Source organism: Phalacrocorax aristotelis, chromosome 1 (assembly GCF_949628215.1).
Source record: "Phalacrocorax aristotelis chromosome 1, bGulAri2.1, whole genome shotgun sequence".
NCBI lineage: Eukaryota > Metazoa > Chordata > Aves > Suliformes > Phalacrocoracidae > Phalacrocorax > Phalacrocorax aristotelis.
The window spans coordinates 155,641,018-155,668,345 of NC_134276.1; the positions used below are offsets into that span (position 1 = coordinate 155,641,018).

The 27,328-nt window shown below is 41.0% G+C and overlaps 1 protein-coding gene across 1 annotated transcript in view; it reads left to right on the top strand.

Moving 5' to 3' along the window:
• The first annotated feature begins 263 nt into the window (after positions 1-263).
• Positions 264-27,328, top strand: part of TRIM24 (tripartite motif containing 24) — a 65,143-nt gene continuing 38,078 nt past the window's right edge. Inside the window, exons 1-2 of the mRNA XM_075117538.1 lie at positions 264-785; positions 25,852-25,970. Of these exons, the coding sequence (XP_074973639.1) occupies positions 392-785; positions 25,852-25,970 (513 nt within the window). The 5' untranslated portion in view covers positions 264-391. The remainder of the gene's footprint in view (positions 786-25,851; positions 25,971-27,328) is intronic.

Consider the following 27,328-nt stretch of genomic DNA (forward strand, 5'->3'; position numbering starts at 1 on the left):
CCGGGAAGAGGGCGGGGCTCATCGGGGCGGGGCTCATCGGGGCGGGGCTTCTCGGGGCGGGGCTTCCGCTGGCCGTCGGGCTGGTTCCTGTGGGGGCGGGGCGGGAGAAGCGCGGGCGGCACGTAGGCGGTGTGGGGGCGTGGCCCCGAAGGGGGCGTGGCGCGGGGAGGTGCCGGGCGGGGTCCGGGCACGGGGGCGGGGCGGGCGAGGAGGGGCGGGGCGTGGGCGGCCGTTGGCCGTGTCGGGCGGCGGGGCGGACTCCTCCCGGGGCAGGCACACAAACACCGCGGGGCGGGGGTCGGTGCGGCGGCGACGGCGCGGGCGGGAAGCGCGGGGGCAGCGGGGCCGCCCCGCCTCCCTTCGGCGCTCCGGCGGCGGCCGGCGCAGGACAATGGAAGAGGCGGCCGCGGTAGTAGCAGCAGCAGCAGCAGCAGCGGCGGCGGCGGCGGGGCCCTGCCCGGCGGATCGACCGGGGGCGGCGGCGCTGAGCGGGGAGAACGAGGCCGAGAGCCGGCAGGGCCCGGCGGAGCGCGGCGGGGAGGTGGCCCCGCTCAACCTGTTGGACACTTGCGGCGTGTGCGGGCAGCCCATCCAGAGCCGGCGGCCCAAGCTGCTGCCCTGCCTCCACTCGGTCTGCCTGCGCTGCCTGCCGCAGCCCGACCGCTACCTCATGCTGCCCCCCGCCATCCCCTCCTCGGCCGCCGGCACCCCGAAGGAGCCGCAGCCGCCGGCGCCCCCCTCCTCGCCGGTCCATTCGCCGGCCTCACCTCTGCACTGTACGCCCGGTAAGTGGCCCTTCGGAGCTCAGACCCTTTTCCTCCGCCCGGCCCATGGTCCCCCGGCCAGGGGTGCTGTCCTCCCCCCCGGCCCCCTGAGTATTGCGCCAGGGCTGGGGGGCGGGAGGCGGGAAGCTGTCGCGACGGGAACTTGGTAAGCCCCGGGTGCCGTGGGCGGGGTGCAGGTGCCCGGCCCCGGGGCGGCCGGGGGCACGGACCCAGCGGGGCGGGCTCTGCTCGCCAGCGCCAAGCCTGGCGGGGGGATTGTGTGGCGTTTTGTTTTGTTTTTGTTTGTTTTTTTTTTTTTTTATTACTATGAAGTTTCCCACCTCGGAAGGAAGGCAGTAATTTACTTTGCCGGGACCTCTCTGTGTGGCTGGAGGGGAGCGGCGGGAGCCGTCCCGCTCCTCCCGGCGCCCCGGGGACCGCGGCCGGCCTGGGCAGTTTCCCCCAGTGGGCGCCGGGGCTTTGCGCCCAGAAGAGCTTTCTTTTGCCTCTTGCTGGCGGAAAAACCTTAATACGGGGTGATACAAAGACAGAAAAACGTAGGGAGAAAACGGCCTTTTTTTTTGTTGTTGTTGTTTTGAGTCACGCTTCTCGGCCGCCGGTTGGGAGCTCACCTGGAGGGGAGCCCTGCACGTGCCACCCCCCTTCCGCGGCGCTCAGCCGGGAGGGCGCGGGCGCCTGGGCGGGAACCAGTGCGGACAAGCAATAACACTTGTCCACGTGATAGGCAGCCTGGATGGAGCTGGTAACGCTGCAGTGTGAAACTTCACTTGTTTAATTGTCGCGCTGAATGGAGAATGCCGTGGGGAAGTTTTGGTAAGCTCCTGTACTGGCGGAGTAGCTTATGTCAATGCTGTAGAAGATGTGCAATAAACTCCTACAATCTGAAAGTGCTTTCCTAATGGTTTTCGTTTTTCCTAGCCTTCTTAGGTCTAGTGGGTCACTTAATTTTGTTAGAGACGACTTCATCTTAGAAAAAGGTGCAAGCAAGCATCCTCTAGTGGAAACAGGTGAAGACCCTTGCAGAATCTTGAATAGAAAAGAGGAAGTGTGATGGAAATTAACTTCTCGATACGTATTAGTGGAGGTTGTTGTTACTGGGATGTGTAGCAGGGGCTCAAGTGAAAAACTCTATATAAAGAAAGAAGAATAGCCAATCTGGAGTTACTACTTAAGTGTTGGCCATTGTCCTTTAAGTGCATTTAGGAAAACCTTACCATCCGCGCAGCGCTTCTGACCAGGAAGATTGCAACTTGAATATGCAAAATGTTTGCAGCAATTCATAAAGGAACACCATCTCGAGAGAAAGGAATATTTGGGACAAGTGGAGAGATAGTATTGCTTCAGAATATCCAAGAATTCCCTGAGTATGTTATTAACAGGATATGCTGAGCTTCATCTACATGGATGTCTGTGTTAGTGTATTCATTCAGTCTTTAATTTTAGCATGTAATTTATGTAGTAGTCAGACTGCCTAGTCAGAAGTTCCAGAATGGGAAAATCTATGAGACCCAAAGCCGGTATATTTAAGATCGTTTGATCCAGGAGATGTTATTGCTCATATGTCTAGGAGTAGAACTGTGAGGTTCTGCATGGGTGGACAGAAAAAGCACAAACCCTGGTGTATGATGAGATATTTCAAGATGAGATACTTGGGAATGACAAAGAGGGCAGAGATGCAGCTAGCTCAGGGGTTGCAGCATAGGCTGAGAGGCAATATAATCATCTTATGAGTTTTGAGGTCACGAACAGCATAGCTCAGTTCCCAGATGTTCTGTTTAAATGTAGCAGAAATAGGGGTCTGTAGCTGAGGAAAAAATAAGATGCATCATATGAATGAAAAGATTATTGCTATTCAAACAGCTCCTTGAGAGGATAAACAACAGATGAAATAATGAATCGTAGCAATGGTAAACTTGTAGCTCTGTTCCCTCCTTTTGGCTATGTGAGTGGGCTCTGTATGAATGAGATACACAGTACATATTCTCATTCTACAAATGTTCAGGCATAATATCTTTTGGTTACGTTATTTTTACCCTGCAACTTTTCTTTCAAATTATTTTCATGCTTCCACACTACCATTCATTGTCCAATAGGAAAAGAAACTTTTATAAATCTCACACTTTCCTTGTCATGGTTTTGGGCCAGTTAAAATAACAATAGCTGTATACTAGCTAGCTAAGGCCTAACTTGATGTGTGTGGGCTGCTTTCTGTTTTCCAACTGATATAAAGAAGTTGTAAACTTCAATTAGTATTGAAGGGGAAAAAAAAAAAAGTCAGTATCTAAAGCTGATTATATTGAGGAAAAAATGTTACAGTTGGAGGAGTTCTTAAATTCACAGAGGACGGAAGGAAGGGCAAAACAGTGCAAATCTGTCACCTCTAGTAATATGTTGTGCAAAATGTTTGAGGAGTGACCTGAAGAAATAAACTGAAGAGTATAAGCTTAGAAAGTTGGATAGTAAATGCCTCTCATGATGAAAATGATGAGGTTACTGGGATTTAACTGAAGAATAAACAGCAAGGAAGCTAGTTGTGCTCAAGGAATGTGCTAGGTAAGGAACACAATAGAATTACAAACTATGGAAAGCCCCTGAAAGATAAGCAGACAGCCTGCTTATGTGCATTGCTGAGCAGCAACATGTTGCACAGAAAGATGTCTCAAGAAAGATTGGTAGAAGGGAGTCTGTTTTGAACAAAGGAGAGGATGTGATTTGAAGAGTGCTTTACTGAGGGTGTGCTAATACCCAAGTTGAGAAACAGGTAGCTAAAGAGGAACTGAGTTTCAGGTATAATCTGGATGTGCTTTTTGTCTTCAGTAAACTGTTTCTAAACAGAAACAGTCCTTCGCTTTACTAGAATAATGCATGCCTTCAACTTCCAACATACAGGCAAGTTTACTTGGGAGAATGTTGGTTCTCTTTCTGTAAAGACACTTAACAACTAAAAAGGAGTGCTATGAAAAAAAAATTTCAAATGTAAGGATCTAGAGTGAACTCTAGTGTTGCTTACTTGAGTATAAGGTTCAGCATGGGTAGTGGCAAAGACAAACGTCAAGACATGTGAAGGCGTTTCCTGTGGTGGATGTTAATCAGTATTCCTCCTGCAAAGGTAGGCTGGTGGCAAGGTCATTTGGCATGGATATGCTCTGTGCTGCCATGTGCGTTCAGTTTTGAAATAAAATTTCTGTAGAGAAGGAAACTTGGAGATTCTGATCTCTGAACTGTTCCTGAAGTTTAACCTGTTGCAGAATCAGCTGTGTGTCCATCTTCAATGGTCTTAGCGCTGGAGGACTCACTGCTTGTTTTCTGAATGTCCAATGCAGCTTATTTGATGTAGGTGATACTTTTATTGCTGCATTGCCAAAAAAAGGGTTTCTAGGCACAGAATGTTACGAACTGTGGGGCATGCTGCAAGAGTAGGTCTGTAAATGTGATACTAGCTTGTGATCAAGTGCCTACAGACACCGCTACTTGATATCTTGGCTAACTTCATGTGTGTTTTCTTTTTGTTTCTGAAATGGTCATGCCTTACTATTTGTGCGAGTTACAACTGGTGCGTACAAGAAGGCTGTTATTAGAAGCCTGCCGTTTCCCCAAATTTTGTGCTGGGTGGTGCTTCAATGACTAGTTGAGCAGTACTGCCTATACTTTAATTAAAGGACAGTGTTTAATGTGGGGAGTATCTGGACCTCATAGTACTCTTGTGGAATTTTTAAACGTGAAAGATGTACATGAAGTCTGCAAAGTTATAGATTGAGATTCTATTCCTTTTCAAAACTATTTAAGTTGCAAACGTCTGTGTTTGTTCTTTATCATCAATCTGCACACAAAACAGATTGGAAACTGGCCTGGGGAAAAAACTTGTGAATAGAAATGCATAGCAAAGTTTTACGCAGGTATTATGATTAAATCCTACTAGTGTCGATACCAAAAATAGAGTAAATTTTTTTCTTTATCTGTACGCAAACCTACTAGCAAACAAATCTGTATGAAGCTGTTAAAAGCATGTAACATTTGGACACTCCCAGGATATAAATTCTTGGGGAGTGCCCAGACTCACAACTCAAATATGTTCAATACTTGCTGTTAATTAAGGAATAAATACTTCAGAGTTACTAAACAAGTACTTCGGTGATGTTCATGTTTAATATTTTAGCTTATTAATGTCCAGAAATATTTGTTTGCCAACACGATTGGGAGGTCTTTAAGGCATGGAATGAAGACCTAACCCTTGATATCCCCTGAAGGATATCCGTGTATGTGGATGGCATCTGCTGTTTTATTATGTCCCACAGTCAGTCCTTATCCAGAGAGCTTTAAACTCTTTAAGACTCTTGTCTGATCTCAATATCTGGACTTTCCAATGTCATCACTTCATTTGACATTGAAAATACAGCTTTTGAAATTAACTTAAACTTTCTTATTTCTCTGTATGTAACATGTTCTTTCCCTCTTTCAGTTTGATAACGATTAGGATCCTTATTAGTCTGAAGAATAGAATAGCTTCATTTGAGCTTTCTTACAGTGAAGATCAGTTTTTCTTCCAGGTCTGGGTAGTCTAAGAAGACTTAAGATTTTTTTTTATTTACCTGCTACATATTATTTCAATTTCATCTTTTGTATTGCCACTTGCATAAACTGAATTGTCTCAGTCTTTGCCATTACAAAGAGTCCAGTATATACTCACACTTGCACATATATGGTTGCATCTATGCATCCTTTCACAAGTCTTATTTCTGCTGTGGTGCCATCAAGAACTGAATTGTTTAACCTGTAACAAACTTAGGGATATTTGGGAGTGCTGATATTTGAAAATAATGTATGTTATAGGAAAGATATGCCTAGTTTTCATACAGTTCTTGATTTATGCTTAATTTGAATTGAAAAATCCCGGAGCCCCAGAGATTGCATATGTGAAAAGCATTTAGCATTGTTACAGATGAAATATAATATTATTGTTTTGATAGCCTGTAATGGACAAACCTCTTGGCTAAAAAGCCATGAAACTAAGAAAAAACTTAAAATAATAATCAGCAAACTGTCTAGAGAAGTTCTTATTTTTTCTGTTTATAATGCCCTTTTAGAAAAGGTATGCTCTCAAGATATATATGATGGGATATACACAGAATCATATAGGTTGGAAAAGACCTTTAAAACCATTGAGTCCAACTGTAAACCTAACACTGGCAGTTTGCTCTAAACCGTGTCCCTGAGCACCAGATCCAAACATCTTTTAAATATCTCCAGGGATGGTGACTCAACCACTTTCCTGAGCAGCCCGTTCCAATGCTTGATAACCCTTCCAGTGAAGTAATGTTTACTACTATCCAGTCTAAACCTCCCCTGGTGCAGCCTGAGGCTATTTCATCTCATCCTATCGCTAGTAACTTGGGAGAAGAAACTAAGACCCACCTCACCACAGCCTCCTTTCAGGTAGTTGTAGAAAGTGATAAAGTCTCCCCTCAGCCTTCTCTTCTCCAGGCTAAACAGCCCCACTTCCCCCAGCTGTCCCTCATCAGACTTGTGCTCCAGACCCTTCACCAGCTTCATTGCTCTTCTTTGGACACACTCCAGCACCTCAATGTCCCTCTTGTAGTAATAGGCCCAAAACTTGAGTACAGCATTTGAGGTTCGGCCTCACCAGTGCCGAATACAGGGGCACGATCACTTCCCTGCTCCTGCTGGCCACACTATTCCTGATATAAGCCAGGATGCTGTTGGCCTTCCTGGCTACCTGGGCACACTGCTGGCTCATGTTCAGCCAGCTGTCAAATAGCACCCCCAGGGCCTTCTCTGCTGGGCAGCTCTCCAGCCACTCCTCCCCAAGTCTGTAGTGTTGCCTGGGGTTGTTGTGCGCCAAGTGCAGGAGCTGACAGCCTTGTTGAACCTCTTACAGTTGGCCTCGGCCCATCAATCAAGCCTGTCCAGATCCCTCTGTAGACCCTTCTTTCCCTCAAGCAGATCAACACTCATGCCCAGCTTGGTGTCATCTGCAGACTTACTCAGGGTGCGCTCGATCCCCTTGTCCAGATCCTTGATAAAGATATTAAACAGAACTGGCCCCAATACTGAGCCCTGGGGGAACATCACTTGTGACAGGCCACCAACTGGATTTAACTCCATTCACCACAGCTCTTTGGGCCTGGCCATCCTCCCAGTTTTTTACCCAGCAAAGAGTATACTTGTCCAAGCCATTAGCAGCCAGTTTTTCCAGGAGAATGCTGTGGGAAACAGTGTCAAAGGCTTTACTAAAGTCCAGGTAGACAACATCCACAGCCTTTTCCTCATCTACTAAGCGGGTCACTTTGTCATAGAAAGAGATCAGGTTAATGAAGTAGGACCTGCCTTTCCTAAACCCGTGCTGCCTGGGCTTGATCACCTGGTTGTCCTGTACATGCTGTGCGATGGCACTCAAGGTAATCTGCTCTATAACCTTCTCCAGCACCAAGGTCAGACTGACAGGCCTGTAGTTCCCCAGATCCTCCTTCCCACCCTTCTTGTAGAAGGGGGTCACATTTGCTAATCTTCAGTCAACTGGTACTTCCCTGGTTAGCCAGGACTGCTGATAAATGATGGAAAGAGGCTTGGTGAGTGCTTCTGCTGGTTCCTTCAGTACTTTCAGGTGGGTCTCATCCGGCCCCATAGACTTTTGTGTGTAGGTGGTGTAGCAGGCCGCTAACCATTTCCCCTTAGATTATGGGGGCTCTATTCTGCTCCCCATTCCTGTCTTCCAGTTCAGGGGGCTGGGTACCAAAAGAACAACTGGTCTTACTATTAAAGACTGAGGCAAAGAAGATACTAAGTACCTCAGCCTTTTTGCCATCCTTTGTCACTATGTTTCCTCCCACATCTAATAAAGGCTGGAAAATCTCCTTAGCCCTCCTTTTGCTGATACTAGTTGTACAAGTGTAATTTGAAGTAGAGGATATATTTGCCAAAAATTCCTGCATTCTCTTTTACCAGGAATTTGAGAAAAATCCATAGACGTACCTATGCAGTCTTTATTAAGGTAGGCAATTACGTGATGCTGAAAGAAGCTTTAATCATGCTTGCTCCAATATATGACTAATATAAACATATGTTGTATGCTTATTACCTTGTGTATGTCTACAGAATAGTGTTTTACGGCTAGGTTAGATGCATTTACATTCTTGCTTCATTCACCAACATGAAGTCGGAGATTGAAGACCTGAAGCCATCAGATGAGTGTTAGAACAACTGCAGTGATGTTCCTTTGCATTAGAAGCCTTTCAGAAGTTATCAAAATAGCTGAACTGTTGTGTGGATTTTTTTTAAGTGACAATTTACAACCTCAGAGGCCAGCCTAGCTCTCTTCCAATATAAAATCAGCTTATAATGTCTCTGGTAAGCAATTAATACTTTTAATAATGGAAAGGAATCAGATCATAAGGTAACAGGAGAGGAAATACATACTAATATATTAAAAATTGTGTATCTAGTTGTAAGTCTATTGAGTTTTAATGCATAGGATAAAGATGGAGATACCTCTTAAGAAAATTACTTGTCTGAAGAGCAAGGGAAAAATAATGGTGCATATGTTCACTAAGAGGCAAGTGAAAAAAGGAATGTGCTCTTTGTGGGCTACCTCATTCATCAGATAAATGTACTAAAGAGGTAGTAGGCCATGCAGCAGGCTTTTAGGTTGGCCTGTTGACCTACACAAGTGCTACAAAGTTGCCATGTTCACTCAACTTTACCCAGTTAGTTAAATTTAAGAAAGGAGTTTTGTTGAAACTCTGGATTCTCAACATGGTGTTGTTAAAGAAGCTGGTCTTTTGTACAGGAACAACCTTATGCCGGGGTTGTGTAAGTTTGTGTTAAGGTGCTGTAGGTGGAATTTCCATATTATTTAGTGGAATTTCCCAGTAACAGTAAACTTGTGAAGCTGGTACTTTGCCCATTATATCTAATCTAAAAATAAGACAGGGGAAAACCAACAAGAATTTAAAGTGAATTTTAATGTGACTGTATTTCAGTATGAATAACTGACTGCATATGAAAAATCTGTTATTTCTGAAATTGTAAACATCTTTTAAAAGTCCACATTTCCAGTAAGGTGAAATACTTTAATACAGTAGTTTTTACTGATTTCCCAACAATGATATGCTGGAATAGGCAGGGTTATTCAGGTAAATATGGCCCTGCATTGTGGACCTATCCAGATGATCTGGCTGAACTGTGAGTAGTAGCAAAATCTCCTACTGGATTTACCCTTATTTAACTTTTATCTCTTGTAACAGTTTAATGATGCATTTTTTATGTTTGACAGATTTAAAGGTCGCAGAAAACTTGCTTTCATAGAAAAATCCCAGGGATGCTATTAAAATTTACCTCAGCAATTGGATAGCTATGGAGTAATTTACTGTTTAAACTATGTACTTGCAGCTCAAATGTGCTTTGGAGACATCAGTGTCATGGTTGAACTGACTAAATATCTACTTTTTTTTTCCTAGTGGCCAGAGAGAATGCATAAAACCATAAATGTTTACTAGGAAAGAAAGCATGAAACAGTTGTGTGAAGTAACTAAGAAAATTACTCTATTCTTAACAAGAAGCAGTCTTGTAAAGTCAGGTATGAAACCAAAGGTTGAGCAAAAGAATGTTCCTAATTACTTGATACTGTCTGTCCAGTGCTTCAAGTAAATGTTTATTTGAAGCTTTTATGTGGGAGAAGATTGTGTATTACCTTGCATACCCAAGCTTTCTAGTTATTTTTGAAGTTCACCAGTGGGCTATGGAGAAAAAGGAAGACAGTAAGCAAGGCTCAGCTGTTTGAACTGCACTCATGGGTTTTGAGGGCCCTTCTTTCTGAAGTGGATTTGGGTCACAGGTACATCTTAATTTAAAAAAAGAAATCTGCAACTCCAGTGCTGAACCCTCCATAAGTGGGAGTACACAGGCAAGAGAACTGAGCCATTTGCTTTCTGACTGTAGAAAGATTCCTGCTTCTGATTAATAAGTTGCCACAGGCAGCTTTTTTTTTTTTAAAGTAATGAGTTCCCCTTTCTACTGTAGTCCCTCAAGTGAATATAGTGCAATTTGAATAAAGCAAGACTGTACCTGAAATACCCTTTGAACTAAAATGATTACTTGATTTGAAAAGTGACTGTATATTTTCCCAGTGAGCTGACACATCTGTCTACTGTACATAGTAAAAAAGAAACAGGACTATTTTTACATAATGTTGACTTGGAAAAACCCTGTGTATTTTCTAGGATATCTACCTGAGTTCAGAAAGCGTGTAATAAACTTAAAAGTTCACTTAATCCACTTCATTCATTTCTAGGCATCTGCTATAGAGTCACAACGTGGTTAAGGATGTGTGGAGTTGAAGTTGCTGAACTAATGCTATAAGCCAGCCTAACAGAAGTTCCTGTTGTGCTAAGGCTGCTGCTGAACTTGCTATGTCAGGGTGCTTGTAACACTGATGATGCTGGTTAGGGGAGGCAATGCTGGCAGCTGTGCAGGGAATGAGTAGGTGGGAAGTGTGGTAGAGAGCTGCAGCACTACTGGAGCTGGAGAATAAGACATTTTAAAGTGGGAGCAAAGTTCTAATTTTAAATGCAAGGTATGGTGCCTTGGTAAAATAGCCCAGCACCTACAGGCCTGTTACTAGAAACGACTAGTATGCAAGACTGGCCTGAACAGCAAAAGTGTGAATTGAAACATACCTTTTCTTTTCCAAACTGGACTCTGATTTAAAATGAGTAAACTACTTGCTAAACTAATGTGGGAGTGTGAATTGCCTGCCTTCCTAGTCAGTTGATTTAAAAAGAAGTGGAAGTAGCTTGAATCGTCTTTGCCTTTTGGAAAAGCTGTGTCACTTGTAACTATGGTTTCAATAGTTTTCAAGTAAAGGTTGAAATTCATAGTACTCCCTTGCCCCAAAGTGATGAATTAGGGTGGTGGGCAACTGATCAGTCAGAAGGTGAGATAAACACAGTCTATTTAGCAGACAAGTTTTGTTGAATGAATATAGAGCTGTGCAATGATATGTGATGTCCAATAGCAGGATCTTAGTAACGGCTGAATGTCCTGGGAATGTTGAAATCTTGGAGGTAGCATACTTCAGGGTTAGATTTAGCTCTTTTGAGTGTTTACAGCTTCCCAGTTCCAGTAGTACCTTTGCTTGCTTAAGCAGTTAGTTTTTAGCCCTCAGTAGTTCCCTGAGCAAGTAAGGAGCAGGTCTTTCATCACACAGTAGCTATTGTTCTCAGTTGTTTTAGCCTAGGAATTGTTGAGTTTACCAACTACAGACTACTTACTTGGCCTTCAGTAGTTCTGTTTTCTCTTCCCATTGCTGGTAGGGAGCAGGGACTATAAGGGTGTAACCCACTAGCTAGAAATTCTTTCTTTGAAACCCCCCAAAATAATTTAGAATACTTTGATTGTTTAGTTTAATCAAATGTTAAGGGAACTTGAGCTTCCCAAAGGAGATCTATTTAACTTTTCCTCAGTCCCTTTTCTATGCAAGAAACTCAAATGTGAATTCAGAGCTCATGCTTGAAATCTCGCCCGAGTAAGTATTATGTGAAAATGTAGACATACAGAATTCTTTCCTGGGATAAACATAGGTGTAGGTTGCCTCATGTAGTCTGCCTGAATGTGAGTCCAGAGATGCTAGCAGCCCTTTCTTCAAATATTACACTCCAAGCTGTAAAATAGAATGGTTATTCCCTGCTTCATAGCAAAGGCAGAGTCCAATATTGTGAAAGAGTGTTCAGAAGACCGTGGGGTAGAATGTATGGGAGGGCCTGTAGTCTTCCCACATCTTCTAGCCGTGAAGATTAAATAAAAAAAAAAAAAAGCCTAGCAATAGCATCTTATTTTACATTTGTCTTAACTATTCTCTGTATGATAGCAATTCTTGCAGGTCATTCTTATCTCCACTCGATAAATAAATGTTTGTTGTATAAACTGTTGGGACTGGCACCATCAGTAAAATCCTGTGTATCTTGATGGACTGACTGGGTTCAACTCCACATCGGGATACAACCTTCCGTTGCCTTTCTTTTTTTAGAAATGGCCTTATAACTGGGACCAGATACAACTTAAAAGCAAAGCCACAGTTTGTGGTAGCTTATATGCCTCCTAGATTACCACCACTGCCATTTAAACTCAGCAGGGTCAAAGATCTCTTCTCAACATAATCATTGTAGAAGCTGTTTTGGCAAAATGAAGACTATATAAGCATCCCAAATGGATTGAACTGACAGCCCTCTTCCTCCATTCCACCATTTGTGCAAGAGCCGAACATAGTCTAAATTCTTTAAGAAGCTAAATGCTAATCTTACTGTTGCTAAATGGACTTTAAAAGGATGCATTACTGCACTGAGTTCCAATCTGATGGTATTTATTTTGTGTTTTTCTTTTCTTTTTCCCAACTCCCAGTTGCATGTGGATAAGATCAGATTTAATAAGGTTTTCCATGGCTGCCTTTTGACTGATTTAAATTATTGAGAATATGATATAGGTGCTATGAGCTGCAGGATGTCTGACTTCAAACCTTTGCCAGAGTAGCTGTTGTTCCGCATTAAAGTCACTGTTGTTTGTTTTTCCTTTTTCATTTGCCATTATGCCAGCCAAGTAGGTTAAGAACCACAATGCCATAGTTGAACCCTTGTGAAAATTCCTTAAAAAAAAAAAAGTAGAAATAGAAGTATAATCCTAGTTCATTCCCAGACTGGTATTGGAGGCAAAGTGTAATGTTTCTAGAACGTTATTTTCTAAACCAATATATGATCAATCCTTTCAGGCAGTATGGCACAAGAAGGTGGAAATACATCAAGTGAATCTAAAGGACAGGGAAATGGCATTTATGAAGACTGGTTTTGGTAGAAGATTCATTTCCCTAAGCTTCATTCTTAGTATAGAGTGTGTCATGCTGGGAAAGCACCTTTGAAGGAGCTCCTTTCTGGTTTTGGGAAAACAGAAGAAACCATAGGAAGACTTGATTTCTTCACCAGACGTTCACTTCAGCTAATAGGGTCTAGCCTGTGGTTCAGTTATTTACTGCAGATTACAGCAAGAGAGAATATCAGAAGATATGCGATGAGAACGCAAGTAGTATCATTGCTGCCTCTGTAAATCTGCTGTTTTCTGAGAGATGTAGGGCAGCTATTTGAAATCACTGTTGTTCTTACTTGATCGAGTGCATCTCCTCTGTCCAGAAGGAATAAATTTTATTAGTTACATTCAGTAATTTTCATATTAATGCATTGTCAGAGTAGAAGGCACAGTGCTGCTTCTTAATGCTGGTTCTTGGAGGCTGTATAATCCATGTGGATCTCACAATGCATATATTGCTCCAGCTTTGTAGTCTTAAAGTTATATGGCAGCTGGAAAAAGCTGGTCACCTTGCTTTTTGAAGCCTTACAGCAGTTCTGTGGGATACTGGGCACATATAACAGGAATATAAAGTGAGTTGGCTTTTTATTCCTGTACATTTACATGCAAAAGTACAATGCTTGTAACTTGCAGATAACTTGGATGATATTCTTCTCTAATTCCTGGGTTTAGAATGATAGAGGGATTCTTGCTTTGAACTGGATGCCCAATAGTGGTTAAGAGTGTTAGTGTAGGTACTGGAAGGAAGTGAATGTTTTTAAGGTATGATTAATCTGACCAACTGTAGACATCTGCTTTAAGGATGAGACTACTCATGACCGAACTATATTATCTAGGTCTGCACTGACTATGAAGGGAACTTCATATAAGTCAACACTTAGATGAATCCCACCCAAGGTATTAAAATTTGGCAACACTACAAAGAAACTTTATCCATCTTTCAAGTGCAGAGTTTAACTTTGTGGAGTCACTTTGGCATAGTAAGTGAGCATTATTTTTATGCTGCCATTAAGAGTTACTTTTTCATAGATGCAAAAATTCTGCATGTGGCAAGCTTTAGTATTAAACACCTTTTGAATACAACAAGCAGTCAGAATAGACTTGGTATGGGAATCTTGGGGTTTTTTTAATCAAATAAATGAAATGGCTTGAATCTGTAGGTTTTTTTAATTCCAATAATAATGTCTTGCAGAGCATTCAGACCTATTTGATGGAAACTGCAGGAAATAAGAAGTATCTTTATTTTTTGTCTTACTGACTACATTTACCAGAGTGGGAATTTTAATCAAATATTGTTCGTGCCTTGCATTCTCTCTATCCCTGCCAACAGCAAGCCTTAAAAATATCTAGAAATTCTTGAAATATTACCAGGTTAATCATAAAAGTGTTTTTTATATAACAGACTTAATTTCAGCACAGGTAAAAGTGTACCTTTAAAAATATTAATAATTTATTGATAAATACATATCAAATTCCTCTTTCTCACTGTTTGGGATCTAAGTCCTGGGCATTGTACTTCTGTGGTAAATGTGCTATTATCATATTGACAATGAAGAATATACTGAAGAGATACTAAGACCACCAATGTCTGGAGCACAAGTCTGATGAGGAGCAGCTGAGGCAACTAGGGTTGTTTAGCCTGGAGAAGAGGAGGCTGAGGGGAAACATTTTTGCTCCCTACAACTGAAAGGAGGTTGTAGTAAGTTGGGTGTTGGTCTCTTCTCCCAAGTTACTAGTGATAGGATGAGATGAAATAGCCTCAGGCTGCACCAGGGGAGGTTTAGACTGGATAGTAGTAAATATTACTTCACTGGAAGGGTCATCAAGCATTGGAGCAGGCTGCTGATGGAAGTGGTTGAGTCATCATCCCTGGAGGTATTTAAAAGATGTTTGGATGTGATGCTTAGGGACATATGGTTTAGTGGTGGACTTGGCAGTGTTAAGTTTATGGTTGGATTTGATGATTCTTAAAGGTGTTTTCCAACCTAAATGATTCTACTTAGCAAAAAAATCAATTTTTTTTTGTCTTGGCCTACCCTTTTTTTCCTCTCCACTCCCTCACCAAACAAAATAAACGAAGGCAGAACCTATTATTCTAAATTAACATATTATTTCTATGTACTTTTGAACATCCATTCCCTGCATATAGAATTTATGGATAAAGTTGATGGAGTCGTCCATTATGTTTGTTACATTGCTGTAATTTGTTTTGAGATTTTTTTAAAGAAATGTAATTTTGATTACTTCTGAACTCTAAGTCTGTCCTTGAGGAGAGATTCAAAATAGATATCTATATAGCAGAATACACATGGGTGCAGCAAACACTGTGGTTAACAAGTTGATGGCTCTGACTATTGACACTTTTAAAACATAATTGATTTTTGACCAAGTTTTCCTTTGGAGCTACAGACTTCAGTTTGTTTGGGTTCTGTATAAGAGATCTTCTGTGTGTGCCTCAGTTGTATTTTCTACCAGGAATCTGAAATCACCATAGCAAAGATATGTGGAATAGAGTAGACAAGTAAGTTGATATTCACTGTCTAAAATTGATTATCTTCTGCTACCTCTGAATTGCTGGGATGCCTGTGATATTCAAAAAAAGGCTGGCAGATGTACTGCACAAGCCACAGGAGACCTTTTTCCTTCTGGAATAGTGGCTGCAAGCCAGGCAGGATATCCTCCTCAAATTCGGTATGTCTGTTTAGGTACCTGAATTGCTCCCCTGAGGCTAGTGGCTTGAAAAATGAGGGCCAAGAGGCTGGTTTCCCAAGTCCTGGTAGGTAGTTTCCAGTTATTGAGGGGTGATCATTTTCAGAATGTGAGGACGCTCATGAAAGAACAGATTGCAGGTGTGCATCTGAGCCCTCAGAGAGTAATATGAGCTAGCCAAAGGCCTTGAATTGCATTAGCATTCCTGTTTTGGATGACATTTCCCCTGAAATACTCTGACTAAAGCCTGTTACCTACTGCTGATGCCACTACTGCTTCCAACTTGGTTCCCTTAATGTTGGCCAGATTCTTGGAAGTTACTTCTTGAGGCTTTTTTTACCTTTACAACTGCTCAGTGCTGATGGGAACATTATGGTATCAGGGGCTAAATGGAGGAATCGGGTGAAACAGGCATCACATATTGGAGTGTAGTTTTCATCTTTTCAATAACGGGTTAAGAAGAACCAACTCCTTCAGTGTCTTCCAGAAAAGCTTGGTTCTTTGGCTTGTGACTGGCTCCAGTTGACCAAATGATAATCTGCTTACGTACTTTTTTTATTACTATAATTTCTGGTAATAGATGCCCTGTACTGTAACTACTGAACTGTCAGCTGGTAGTAGATGAGAACTCTAAAGGTGAAGATCAGACTATGATGTTTCTTGCTACAAAGAAATGACTACTGTGTCGTGCTTGCAACTCTAAAGCAGGTTCCATCCCCATACCAGAGTTTCTGGCAACAGAAATTTTTTACCCCAGTGATCTTTTTAAAATAGTAAAAACAACATGCTAACATGGTGCTATTCAGGGAGAAAGGTATTGATTTCCTTCTTCTAGAAGCACATGGATACAGTGGACTTCTGCACTGTTGGCAGGAACCTAGAGTGTCTGCAAAATGGTATTTCAGTAGAATGTATGAATCCAGACAGCACTAAACCGCTCTCAAAATGTTAGCAACTTGAAAAATTAAATACTAGGCTGCTCGGAGAAAACGGTGCAAGAACATCACTGAATCTTAAAAATCCTTGCATCTTGTGTGCTTGAATTCATTACATATAAGTTGGAAATACTTGACAATTTCAGGACTTTAAAGAATGTATTTTAATTTTGATGAAAGAAATGCTCATTGCAGTCAGCAGTGACAATTGACATAATTGTTGGCAGCTTCTGCATTGCTGTTTGAGCATGTTCATTGCAAGGCAGTGAGGTTTTTTTATTCATCATCTTGTACTTAAATATCATCTATCCTGCAATAGCTGTATTTCCCTTTGTTACCATTATGACACTCCATATAATTGTCTTGTTGAAGGAAATGCATTAGACAGCCTTGGATGTGAACAGAAACTATTTTCAGAATTTCTTAAGGTATTCAGAAGTGGCTGGAGAGTCAGCCCTTGCAAAATTTACGATTTACGAAGTCTAATATGCAATATTTGAAATGTTTGAAGATTGGGCACATATAGCAAAAACAATGAACCATTTCACAGAGCAGCTGAAATATTTTAATTCAGCTCTGCAGCGCTTTCCAAGAAAGTCAATGCACTGCAGCATAAAAACTGGCCTGTAACACTCATCCAGAGGGGGGATTACAGCTAGTAGTCTTTGTCTGGCTTTCATCCATTTACATTTTAAAGGGTGGCAAATAAAACATTCAGATTTTAATAAACTTATCGGCTAGATCCATGGTTCCTCTGAACGTTTATATTTTGGCAGTAGGTGCCAGTTTCCCCTTGAGATGTGCTTCCTTGTTGGTTTAACCTATCTCTCCTCCATTAGCAGCAGCAGGATGTCAGAACTAGGTAGGAGCAGCTTTTTCTGGAATAAACTGGTTTGAAGAAGTTGCCAAATTTGCAGCACCAGTATTGGCTTAATGAGAAACAAGAGGAAAGCAGTAATTATTTTAAAAATTGATTCAGATGTTATTGCACATGATATCATCTCTCAAATTAAGTTTTTGAAGTGTTTGTTTTTAACAGAAAAACATGACCTGTATAAATATTACCAGTTTACCCTCAGTCCCATGCATTTTAATGAAAAACCTTGCAAATATTAATGGTGTCTGTATACACAGTGAAAGGAGAAAAGATTCTGTAGGTCACAATTGAAATGCCCTAATTTTCTGTGTAGTTATACTAAAAATTTTATAGCTGGGACTATAAGATACTGTCTTCAGTCTTTAACATACCTTCTATTAATGTTAATTAGCCTGTCCATTTTTTAAGAAAAATTTAACCATGTGTGACTCACTGTTAGTGTTTTCTGCTCTGAAATCTGTGTAGTTGAAATTTCAAAGAAGAATCGTGTAAAATGGGAAAATTGCTGTACACAAGCCTAATTAATTTATTCTGTAATGACAATGTCGTTTTAGGGAAAATTAGTTGCCAGTTGCTTCCAAGTACTCTAATAGAGAGAGCTCCCTTTTACAAAATAAGTATTATTTTTTTAATTACTGACCTCTACTGAAGAAAGGGAACCCTTAAGCCCTCCTTTTTTAGTAAAACACTTTGCATCTACAAACAAAAATACTCTTTTGGATCTACAAATGATTATCCAGTGGCTTTATTAAATTGGCTCTGAAACCTGTTCGCTACAGTGAAGACACAAATGAGCCGAAACTGGGGCAGACCAGAGAGCAGTCTCCTCCTATTGTCTCAGGATGCTTCAATAGTGTGGAATGTACTCCCAGGAAATTGAGAACTGAGTTGGAAATAATACAGTATATGCTGTAAATCCGTTCTGCTGAATGGCTTGAAATGGCGTTGCTGTGGATGCAGCATGTAACTTGTGAAGAAGAGTAAGAATGTGCTGTGGCTTCCCGTACATCTCTAAAATGCAGGCTAGCGTTCCTTGAAAAGGCATATCTGTTGCAAGTTTATAGCCAGTGAGAGCTGTTATGGTGGAAACTAACTCTTGTCTCCTGGCACTACCCCATTTAATCCATGTCATATTCCCTAATCCAGCTCATTGTGTGGCAGCATAAATCTTTGTGGTGGCATGGGATAGAAATGCATGGGCCGGGAAGCCAGCTTTTTTTACTTTTGTTAGCAATGCAGTGCCTGGGCCGGATTCAGGCAAAGTCTGAATGTAAAGTTCCACAGCTGTTGATTTTTATATGAATGGATGCTGCTGCTAAAAAGGGTAGAGGTCTTTCCCTCTTTTCCTCCTACTCAAGAGCCACATGCGCTTGATCCAGCACACTTTCTGCATGATCTACTATCCTGGCATGAAGGAGTAGGTGAAAATGTGGGATCATATCACTTAACATCCTCATGATAATCATTATGGTGATTATGGAACCAAGTTAATGTTTTCACCTGCCCACCAGAGCACTCTGGAAATGCTTGTTCCAAAAAAAAAATTTTATAGGATTATTTTGACAAAAATAAACACTGACACTTGAGAACTTCATTCTTTTGAGCAAGAACAAACAGGTAAATATGCTTTTAAAGATCTTACTTTCTGCAGTGATTTCACATTAGACACCAACAGGTACAAACTGACACATTGGAAATACCTACTCTCAAAGCTCACTGGACTGCGTACCTAGATTTATGTTCTCCCTTGGTTTGTATCACTGCGCAGAGGCAGGAGGAGAAACCATTTCAAGCCTCTCTTCCTTCTTGATAGGCAATGGATTTCTTTGTTTTATACCTCTGAGAATGAAGATACTTACGTAATAATCAGCTCTTAAAAGGGAGCGAGCTATGCAATTCTTGTTAGGATTCTTAAATCTGAAAATTTAAGCCCGTGTAGAATTGGACTGTTCTCAGTGAAACATGCACTAGAATGCCTTATCTTTTCCCTTGCATTGTTGCCCTTTTGAAGATTCACTAAGTGCTAAGACTACAGAGGAACCGTATGTATTTCTAACAATACATGGGTATTTTTTGCGCTCTCTACTTCTCAGATGCTTTTTCTTTTTTGGTTTGTATTTGCTAAGCCTTGCAGTGCTTCAGGCCCAAACATACTGAAATTTTCAATTATTTTACAGGTGAATCCTGTGGGGTTTTCATGGTTCTCTTCCCCCATGCATTTACCCCATTGTAATGCACACTACAGGGTGGGAAGCAGTAGGCTGCATTTGATGTGAATAATATGGGTGATGGTTAGAACCAGAAAACATATTTCTTGTTACCACTAGAGAAAATAAGGTTCTGTAGGAGTGAATATTCTGAATTGGAAGGAAGGATGGCAAATCAGCTGGCAACTGACTGAAGCTTGACAAAAGGTTGAGGGGGAAACATAGTTTGGAACAAACAGGCAATTAGGGAAGGGTAAGTCCAGTCGGAAATGGAACAACTGGCTGAAGGTCCCTGATTAACTAATCCTGTAGCTGCTCTAGAGTCACAGCTGGATGCTCTTTGGTGTTTGTTTCCTTTAAACTGCAGGATGTAGATGGTGGTAGGTGATGCTACTTCATGCAGTTTTAGGAAAATGTAAGGTCACCCTTGCCCAGTTCCCCATCCCCCCCAGCTCTGTGGAGGAACAGGAGAGGTAGCTTGATCTCAACTTGTTTCCTCACCTAAGTGATACTAGATCTGGTTTTCTCAGATATTCTCTGTGTCTCTAGAGTGTTCTGCAACATCAAGCATTCTGAAAGAGATGACATTAAAAATACCAAGTATCAACTCTCTATTTCTGGCAATTTGCTATCATAGGAAATGTTCTTTTAGAAAATCTTCAGGAAGGAATATTACTTTGTTCACTAAAAACCAACTTGATCTTGGAAGCCTCCTAACTATATTGTTCAGTGCACACACAAACATCTCAAAGCTCTTTAGAGATGACTGGGTTAAGAATTAGTTGAGTATCAAAACATTAATGTGGAATTAGAGGCCCCCTTTACCCCCAGTTAGGATAAACAGTAGAGCCTCGCCATCCAGGAATATGCTTAACCTGAACAGCGTTCAGGTCAACCAAAATGCTGACCTGAATCTGATGCTGCTGCATTATAATTGCTCTGAAACAGGTTATTTAAAGATACTGGGTTTTTTGTCTGTTGTGAAAATACTAGGTTTGGGCTGACTTGGTAACGTACTTGAAGAATATATACTTGGTATAGCAGATATCAATTTCAGAAATAACTTTTGGGTTAGTGAAATTTCATTATCCCACAGTGTGTGGGTTAATAATGTTCTGTGCTGCAGCTTTCCACATTTTTCTTCTCTTTTTGCCTTCATTCCTTTTATCAAAACTGTGGGTGTTTGGGGGGAGGGGAGGGATGAACAGCAAAATTGTTTGGGGATTTTTTTCCCTTTAAAGCAATAACATAGTTCTTGTTTTGATGACACAGTATGCTTCTCCTATAGCTTTGTTAAAGGAGGAATTATTTTCCTTACCAATTTCTATAAGGAAATCAACTAAATGGCTTTTAATATCTTGCTACTCAATTAGAATCTTCTTGAACAGACCATGGTATAAAAGCTAGGGTTCCCAGCCTTGAAAGCACTGAAATAAGTTGTGGCACAATTCAGGAAGCAGGTGTCTTGACACAAGAAGAAGGAAGTGTTGGCAATAAGATTAAGCATGGTTACAAAGCTGTTGCAGGATTGCTTCCAAACCTTAACAGTAAAAAAAAAAAGTTTGATTCATTGTAGCACTAGGAAAAGTGTCTTGCAGAGGAACTCAATGGAGGAAATGTTAATTCAGAAGTTAATTTAGGAACTGCGTTCTATGCATGCTTAAGAACGGTTTAAAATGTAATTAAATATTTATGAGGAAGAAGGTGTAACAATGACCATTAAAAACAAATGCATACATGGAAACTAGTAAGAAAATGCTGGGGCTATACCGCAGGAGGTAGGAGGGGATGCTTGTCTGTGGTCTGAGTTAAGCCTTTGTACTGGAAAACCGGATGAGGAAAAAAGGATTTCAAACCATGGCTGTGATTCCTTTGTCAAATCATTACTGTGCATACAAAATATATGTTCCTCCTATCTTTTAAAATAAAATTTATCTTAAACTACTGTAGTATATGGTGTCATCCAGTAGACTAGTTTGAGGACAATGACACTGTCTCAGTACTGAGTCCTTTTTACTTGGGAGAAGGAGGAAGCATAAGATCATTATGGTTAGCAATAGTCTAAACTGGATTAGACCTCCAAAGTGGTACGGATATTGTAATTGGCATGAGGGTATATACTCTCTACACTTCTCTAAGGTCGCGTCATTGAATTATATCTCAAGTTGGCAGGGACCCATAGGGATCATCGAGTGCAACTCGCTGCTGCTTGCAGGACTACCTAACACCAAAGCATATTACTAAGCATTGTCCAGACACTCCTTGCACTCTGACAGGCACGACAGAGCACTATCTTCTCCATATAAGACCTGGAAAGTTACATACAAACCAGCATCTCTCAGATCCACTTCTCTTATCTATTATAGATTAAAGCATTTAACTTTAACAAAAAAAAACAACAACAACAAACCAAACAAAACCTCAAAACCAAACAAAGAACCCAAACAAAAAAAGCTGAGAGCCATTAAGGCCTGTCTGTAAGACTGATGTGTGGTGGGTTAACCTTGGCTGGATGCCAGGCACCCACCAAGCTGCTCACTCTCTCTTCCACATCAACAAGACAGATAGAGACAGGGAGATTGTTTATCAATTACCAGTATGGGCAAAACAGATTCAAGGTGAGGAAGATAATTTATTGTCAATTAAATAGATTTTGATGGTGAGAAACAAAAAACTTAAAAACAAACAAAACAAAACACCTTCTACCTCACATTCCTCTTCCCTCCTTCATTCCTGAGTTTCCTTCCTCACCAGCTCAAGTGGTGGAACAGGGATGTGGAGTGGGGGTTGTGGTCACTTCATGACAGTTCCTCTCTGCTGCTCCATTCTCCACCCACTGTTCCCTGCTCCAATTGTGGGGTCCTTCCGATGCGATACACTCCTTCAAGACCTGCTTCAGCATGGGGTCTTTCTTCAAAACAGGCTCCAATGTGGGTCCACTCCATGGGGTGCAGTCCTTTGGGAACAGGATGCTCCCACGTGGGTTCCCCACAGGCCACAGTTCATGCCAGAAAACTTGTTCCTGCATGGGCACCTCTCCATAGGGTGCAGCTTCTGCTAGGAACCTGCTCTGGCATGGGCTCTCCATAGACTGCAGCTTCCTTCAGGGCGCATCCACAGGCCCTCCTCAGGCTGCAGTGTGGATATCCACTCTAATGCAGTCTTCCATGGGCTACAGGGGGACAGTCTGCTTCACTGTGGCCTTCTCTCTGGGCTGCAGGGGAATCTCTGCTCCAGCACCTGGAGCAACTCCTTCCTTCCTTCTTTTTGGACCTGGGTGTCTGCAGGGCTGATTCTGTCACATTTCTCTTACTCTCTCCCAGCTGCTGTTGCACAGTATTTTTTACCCTCCCTTAAACACATACACAGAGGCACCACCAGCATTGCAGATGGTTTCAGCTTTGGCCAGTGGTGAGTACATCTTAGACCTGTCTGGAATTGGCTCTGCCTGTGATGGGGCAGCCCCTGGTGTCTTCTCACAGAGGACACCCCTGCAGCTCCCCCTTGCCCGCCTACTACCAATACCTGGACACGTAGACCCCATGCACCACGTTACTGGACCAAATCTTACTCTAAAAGAGGACTCTGCACATGAAAAGATTAAATGTTATACGTCGTCTTCAGAAACATACTGAACAAATTCAGTTACTTTCCTGCTCCTGTTCCCAATATTTCTTTATAACTCTCTGCAGCCTGGCCTTTACAGATGTGTGCTCTTAGGGTTGTGCTGATGCGTTTTGGGCTGTAAGTAGCATAAATAACATGAACTGACTTAAATCCCATCAGATCTGTGATAGCTGACAACTGTGCAGTTTGTTTTGGATGAATGGCTGAAAACTTTGCTTGGCCTATGTGTAGATTTAGCTTTTTATACAAAAAGCTGCATTCCGTAACTAGTGTTGCAAAGTTGAATTGCAAGAGAATTTACTTGAAAATTACTATTTCCCAATAAAACTTTAGTACTTGATTATGATAGGTAGCCCTGCTAACGTCAGTACAAAAGCTAATGTTTAAACAGATAAGTTTGTCCATTAGCTTTGCTAAATTAGAGTGTGTGTCTTTACTTGAATATAACCAGTGTTCTTTTTTCTAACTTTGAATACATTGTTTTCATATTTATCCATGTTTTCCACTTAATTCCAAAGTAGTCATTGTCTTTTCTCTTCTTTTCAAGAGGCTTTTGAGAGGTTTGGGCAGTTTTCTTTTTCTCCTTCTCCCATCTCAGTCTAGAATTTCTAAGTGAGCTCTTGCACAGGTCACTGGCAGTATTCTGATGGTGAAAATGCAAATGAAATGTTTGGTTTACATTAGTATGTTTCCTAACTTGTCCCTTGCCCCTTCCTTGTCCACCATGTGTTCAATTCAAGCTAGTTTATAAACAGCTTAATACAACTGATCTGTGATTCTGTTTCAGTGGTTCCATGTTTAGTCTTCAGTGGCAGTATTGGCCGCTTCCCACCCTCGTGCTGCTTCTCCGGTTGCTTCAGCGTAAGCAGTAGTGCATTTGGTCAGTGAAGCAGATGGAAGGATGAAGGTGAAGCTTGGGAGAGCAGGAGAAATACATCGACGGCTGAATCAGTTTGCCAGTCTCATTCTCTGTCTATACCCTGCTCCCAAACACATGCAAAGACCGACTCAGTCGCTTGTGCTGACCCTGACCACTGTGCTTTGTCATGGTAAAGAATGAGCAGCGAGGGAACAGAGGGTGGTTTGTAATCATCGCTGTTGAAAAATATAAAAATTAGTCTTTTTTTAGCAAGTATGTAGCTTAAGCATTAGGAGGTTTGTTCACTCTTGACTGTGGTAAATTGATTTGCTTAATAAAAGGAGAAATTCAGTATTTGGAGTTAACTACCTGACATACGAGAATTAGATTTCTTAATTGTCCTTCATGATGATGGCATAAAATGTGTTACACAAGTTTTAGCCAAAATATAGAATTTGTTGCACAAATATGTATTGAAATGCAGCCTGGCAAAATGGCAATTATAATAAAACCGGGCTTAACATCATAGCCTTTCAGATGAAAGTGAAATGCCTTGCAAACAAGTGGAAAACTTCCGCCTAAATTTCCAGAATGAAGAGCTTGTTTAGGAAAATTGGTGAACTTTTATTAGAGAGCTGCTTTATAGTGGGTTGGCCAGTTAATACTCTAGCATGTATTGGAAGAACATTATGAAAAAGTTACCTAAAGCTTGTGTGAAGCACTTGTAGTAAGGGATTAAGTTGTTCTGCAGAAAGTGAACTATTTAATTTCTGTATTTCTACATTTTATTGTAAAAGTGAAACAGGAACAGAATTAAGTCCGTGCTGGTTTGGTTAAATATGCAAGTGCCAAATTATATAGTGGTGGTAAATTAATTGGGTTAAACAGTGCCTCTGACCTTCTTCAAGGCCCTAAAATCACGCCTCCTCTCAAATGGCAGCTGTAGGTCTAGAATCTAGAATCTCACTGTGGACTCACATGACTAATCTGCTGTAGGCTTTGCATGATGTTTTCCACATGCTAAGTGATTATTTCGACCTAATTTAGTTTCAACTCTTTTTTTTTTTTTTTTTTTTTTGTTGGTAATGACTGGAATAATTTTCTTAAAGCAAGATGTTAATGCCTAGCATTTTAGAGATTTTTCTGGGATGCTAAACAAGCCTCAGTGCTAATAAGACATTCTGTCTTCTGCACCTAGGAAAGGTGTCTACTGTAAAATGTTTTTCCATTTCAGTTGTGTCTACTCACTGTCGAACCCCAAGTTTTCAGCTTGACTTTGTTGTTTTTATTCTCTTGAGAAAACTATTAATTGTTTAACCCTTTGAGTTGTTGGTTCTCAGCTTTTTTTTCAACCAGGAGTCTGTTATTGTCTTAGAATTGTTCCCAGCATGTCTTGCAGAGGAGGGAGACAACCTTGCTTATTTATTCCTATGTCTTTCTTTCTTGCTTTTCCCTTGCTCAGTGTGAAGGTAGTCACAATATTAATGCAGGTTCTCTTTCTCTTTACAACTTGCCTGATTAATTTTGAATGTATTACATTTCAGTTTCTCTTACTACTTAGTTTGAAGCCAGTCATGTCACACTGCTGGCATGTACATAATAGCGCTCAATGTCACTAATTAATACTTCACACTAATAAATGTTTATTTGAATCCATTCTATAGCAATAAATTGTCAGTGGGAATACATTCCCTTTAGAGAAAAATAATTAATTTTCTGTAAGATTAAGGCAAATTCTTCATAGGATTGAAACAAAAGGTGCTTGACCTTGGTTGAAAGAATGTGTCATCAGCAAATACAGGTAAAGGTTACTTCAGTGATAAATGAGAATTAGCTTCTTTTTACTCACCTTATTGACAGGAAAGTATTAAAACATCCTTTCAAAGTACTTATACTTACAAGCTGTCTTTGAAGTTGTTTGATATACCTTAAGTTGTGCAAGCATGATCAGATACCCTTTTTTTTTTTTTTTTTTCCCCCCCAGTTGGTGTTATCCGCTGTCCAATTTGTGGTCAGGAATGTGCAGAGAGACACATCATAGATAATTTTTTTGTGAAGGATACCACAGAAGTTCCCAGTAGCACAGTAGAGAAATCAAATCAGGTAAGTGTATTAACATGTAATCAAGTTAACACCTTTTAGATGTGTATGCATATCTTTGGCTTCTTGCTGTGTGGCCTTTTTGCTGTTCATATGCAGAAAAAGATGTCAAGTACTTAGCCATCACATCGGGTAGTTACTCTAGAAAATCTGGTAAAATCAATGAAAATGCATGTGAGGAAGGTGGTTGTCTTATTCTAAACTATTTTTAATTGTTGATATAAAATTTCATTGTGAGAACAAAAGATAAAAGTAAGGAATAGGCGTTAAAATGGGAATTTCTATACTTTGGACAGAGCACTTGAAGTGTTCCTTAAAGCAGAGACCCAAACCACACTATGTCAAGAGTTTGCAATGTAAAATGGAATCCTCTAGTTAAATCAACTTCATTGTTCTTATCTCAGCGCTGACAAAACATGGGACTAAACAGCTGCAGTGCAGTTACCAAGCAAGAGGCTCAAACTTCTAATTGGGGAGGATGGTTTGTTGTAGGGGTTTTTTGTTTGTTTTTCCTATGTAGGCTGCCTCTTCTTCCATTTGCAATCAAATAATAGCCACCTCATAAAAACAAAACCTGCTTATCTGGAAGAATAGTAATACTGGGTTTTTTCCTCATGATGTTTTTTCAGGATGGTGTGGAAGCAGTACCAAGTGAATAGTCACATCTGTGTAGGAGCAGAGTTTAGCAATCTCTGGTATCAAAATATTGCACGTCTTCATTTTTAGCTAGTGAGGGAGTATCTCAAGTATCTCTTTACTCAAACTTTTTATTAAACTCCGGGAACTTATTGTAAATAATTCAGCCTCTTTATGTGTTGCACCATTCCTCATAGTAACAAAAAGGTTACTTTGTCAACATGGCTTGCATTTTAACTCATCCCCTAACATTTGGATGGTGGTCTCCTTTTATTTTGAAAATGCCTCTTTTTTGTTTTCCTGTTTTGGGGACCTGTATTGTTGGCTCTTGATGCATTTCTTTTGGGGGCAGCTTCTTAGAAGTCCTCTATTGCGTAGTCTGCTTGTTTCAAATCATAGCTGAAAATTGTGCTTACATATATGAATGGGTATGTCTCAGGAACACACGAAAGTACTCAGTCAGGTTTGTGATACCAGCTCACTGACTATTAAAAGCATAAGTGTTGTCATCTCTGAGGAAGTGGAATTAACTTATGTCTCAAAAAACCATTAAACTGTGTTGAGCTTACTGTGATGAGCTTATAAGGAATTTTTCAACTGGATTTCTGAGAAATGATAGAGCTTACCAGAAACTGAAATTCAGTTGGGAGTTTCTGGAAGTATGAGCAGTGTTATCTTAATGTAGGACAGTTTGAAGTTTGCTTTTTTGTGGTTTTTTTGTGTAC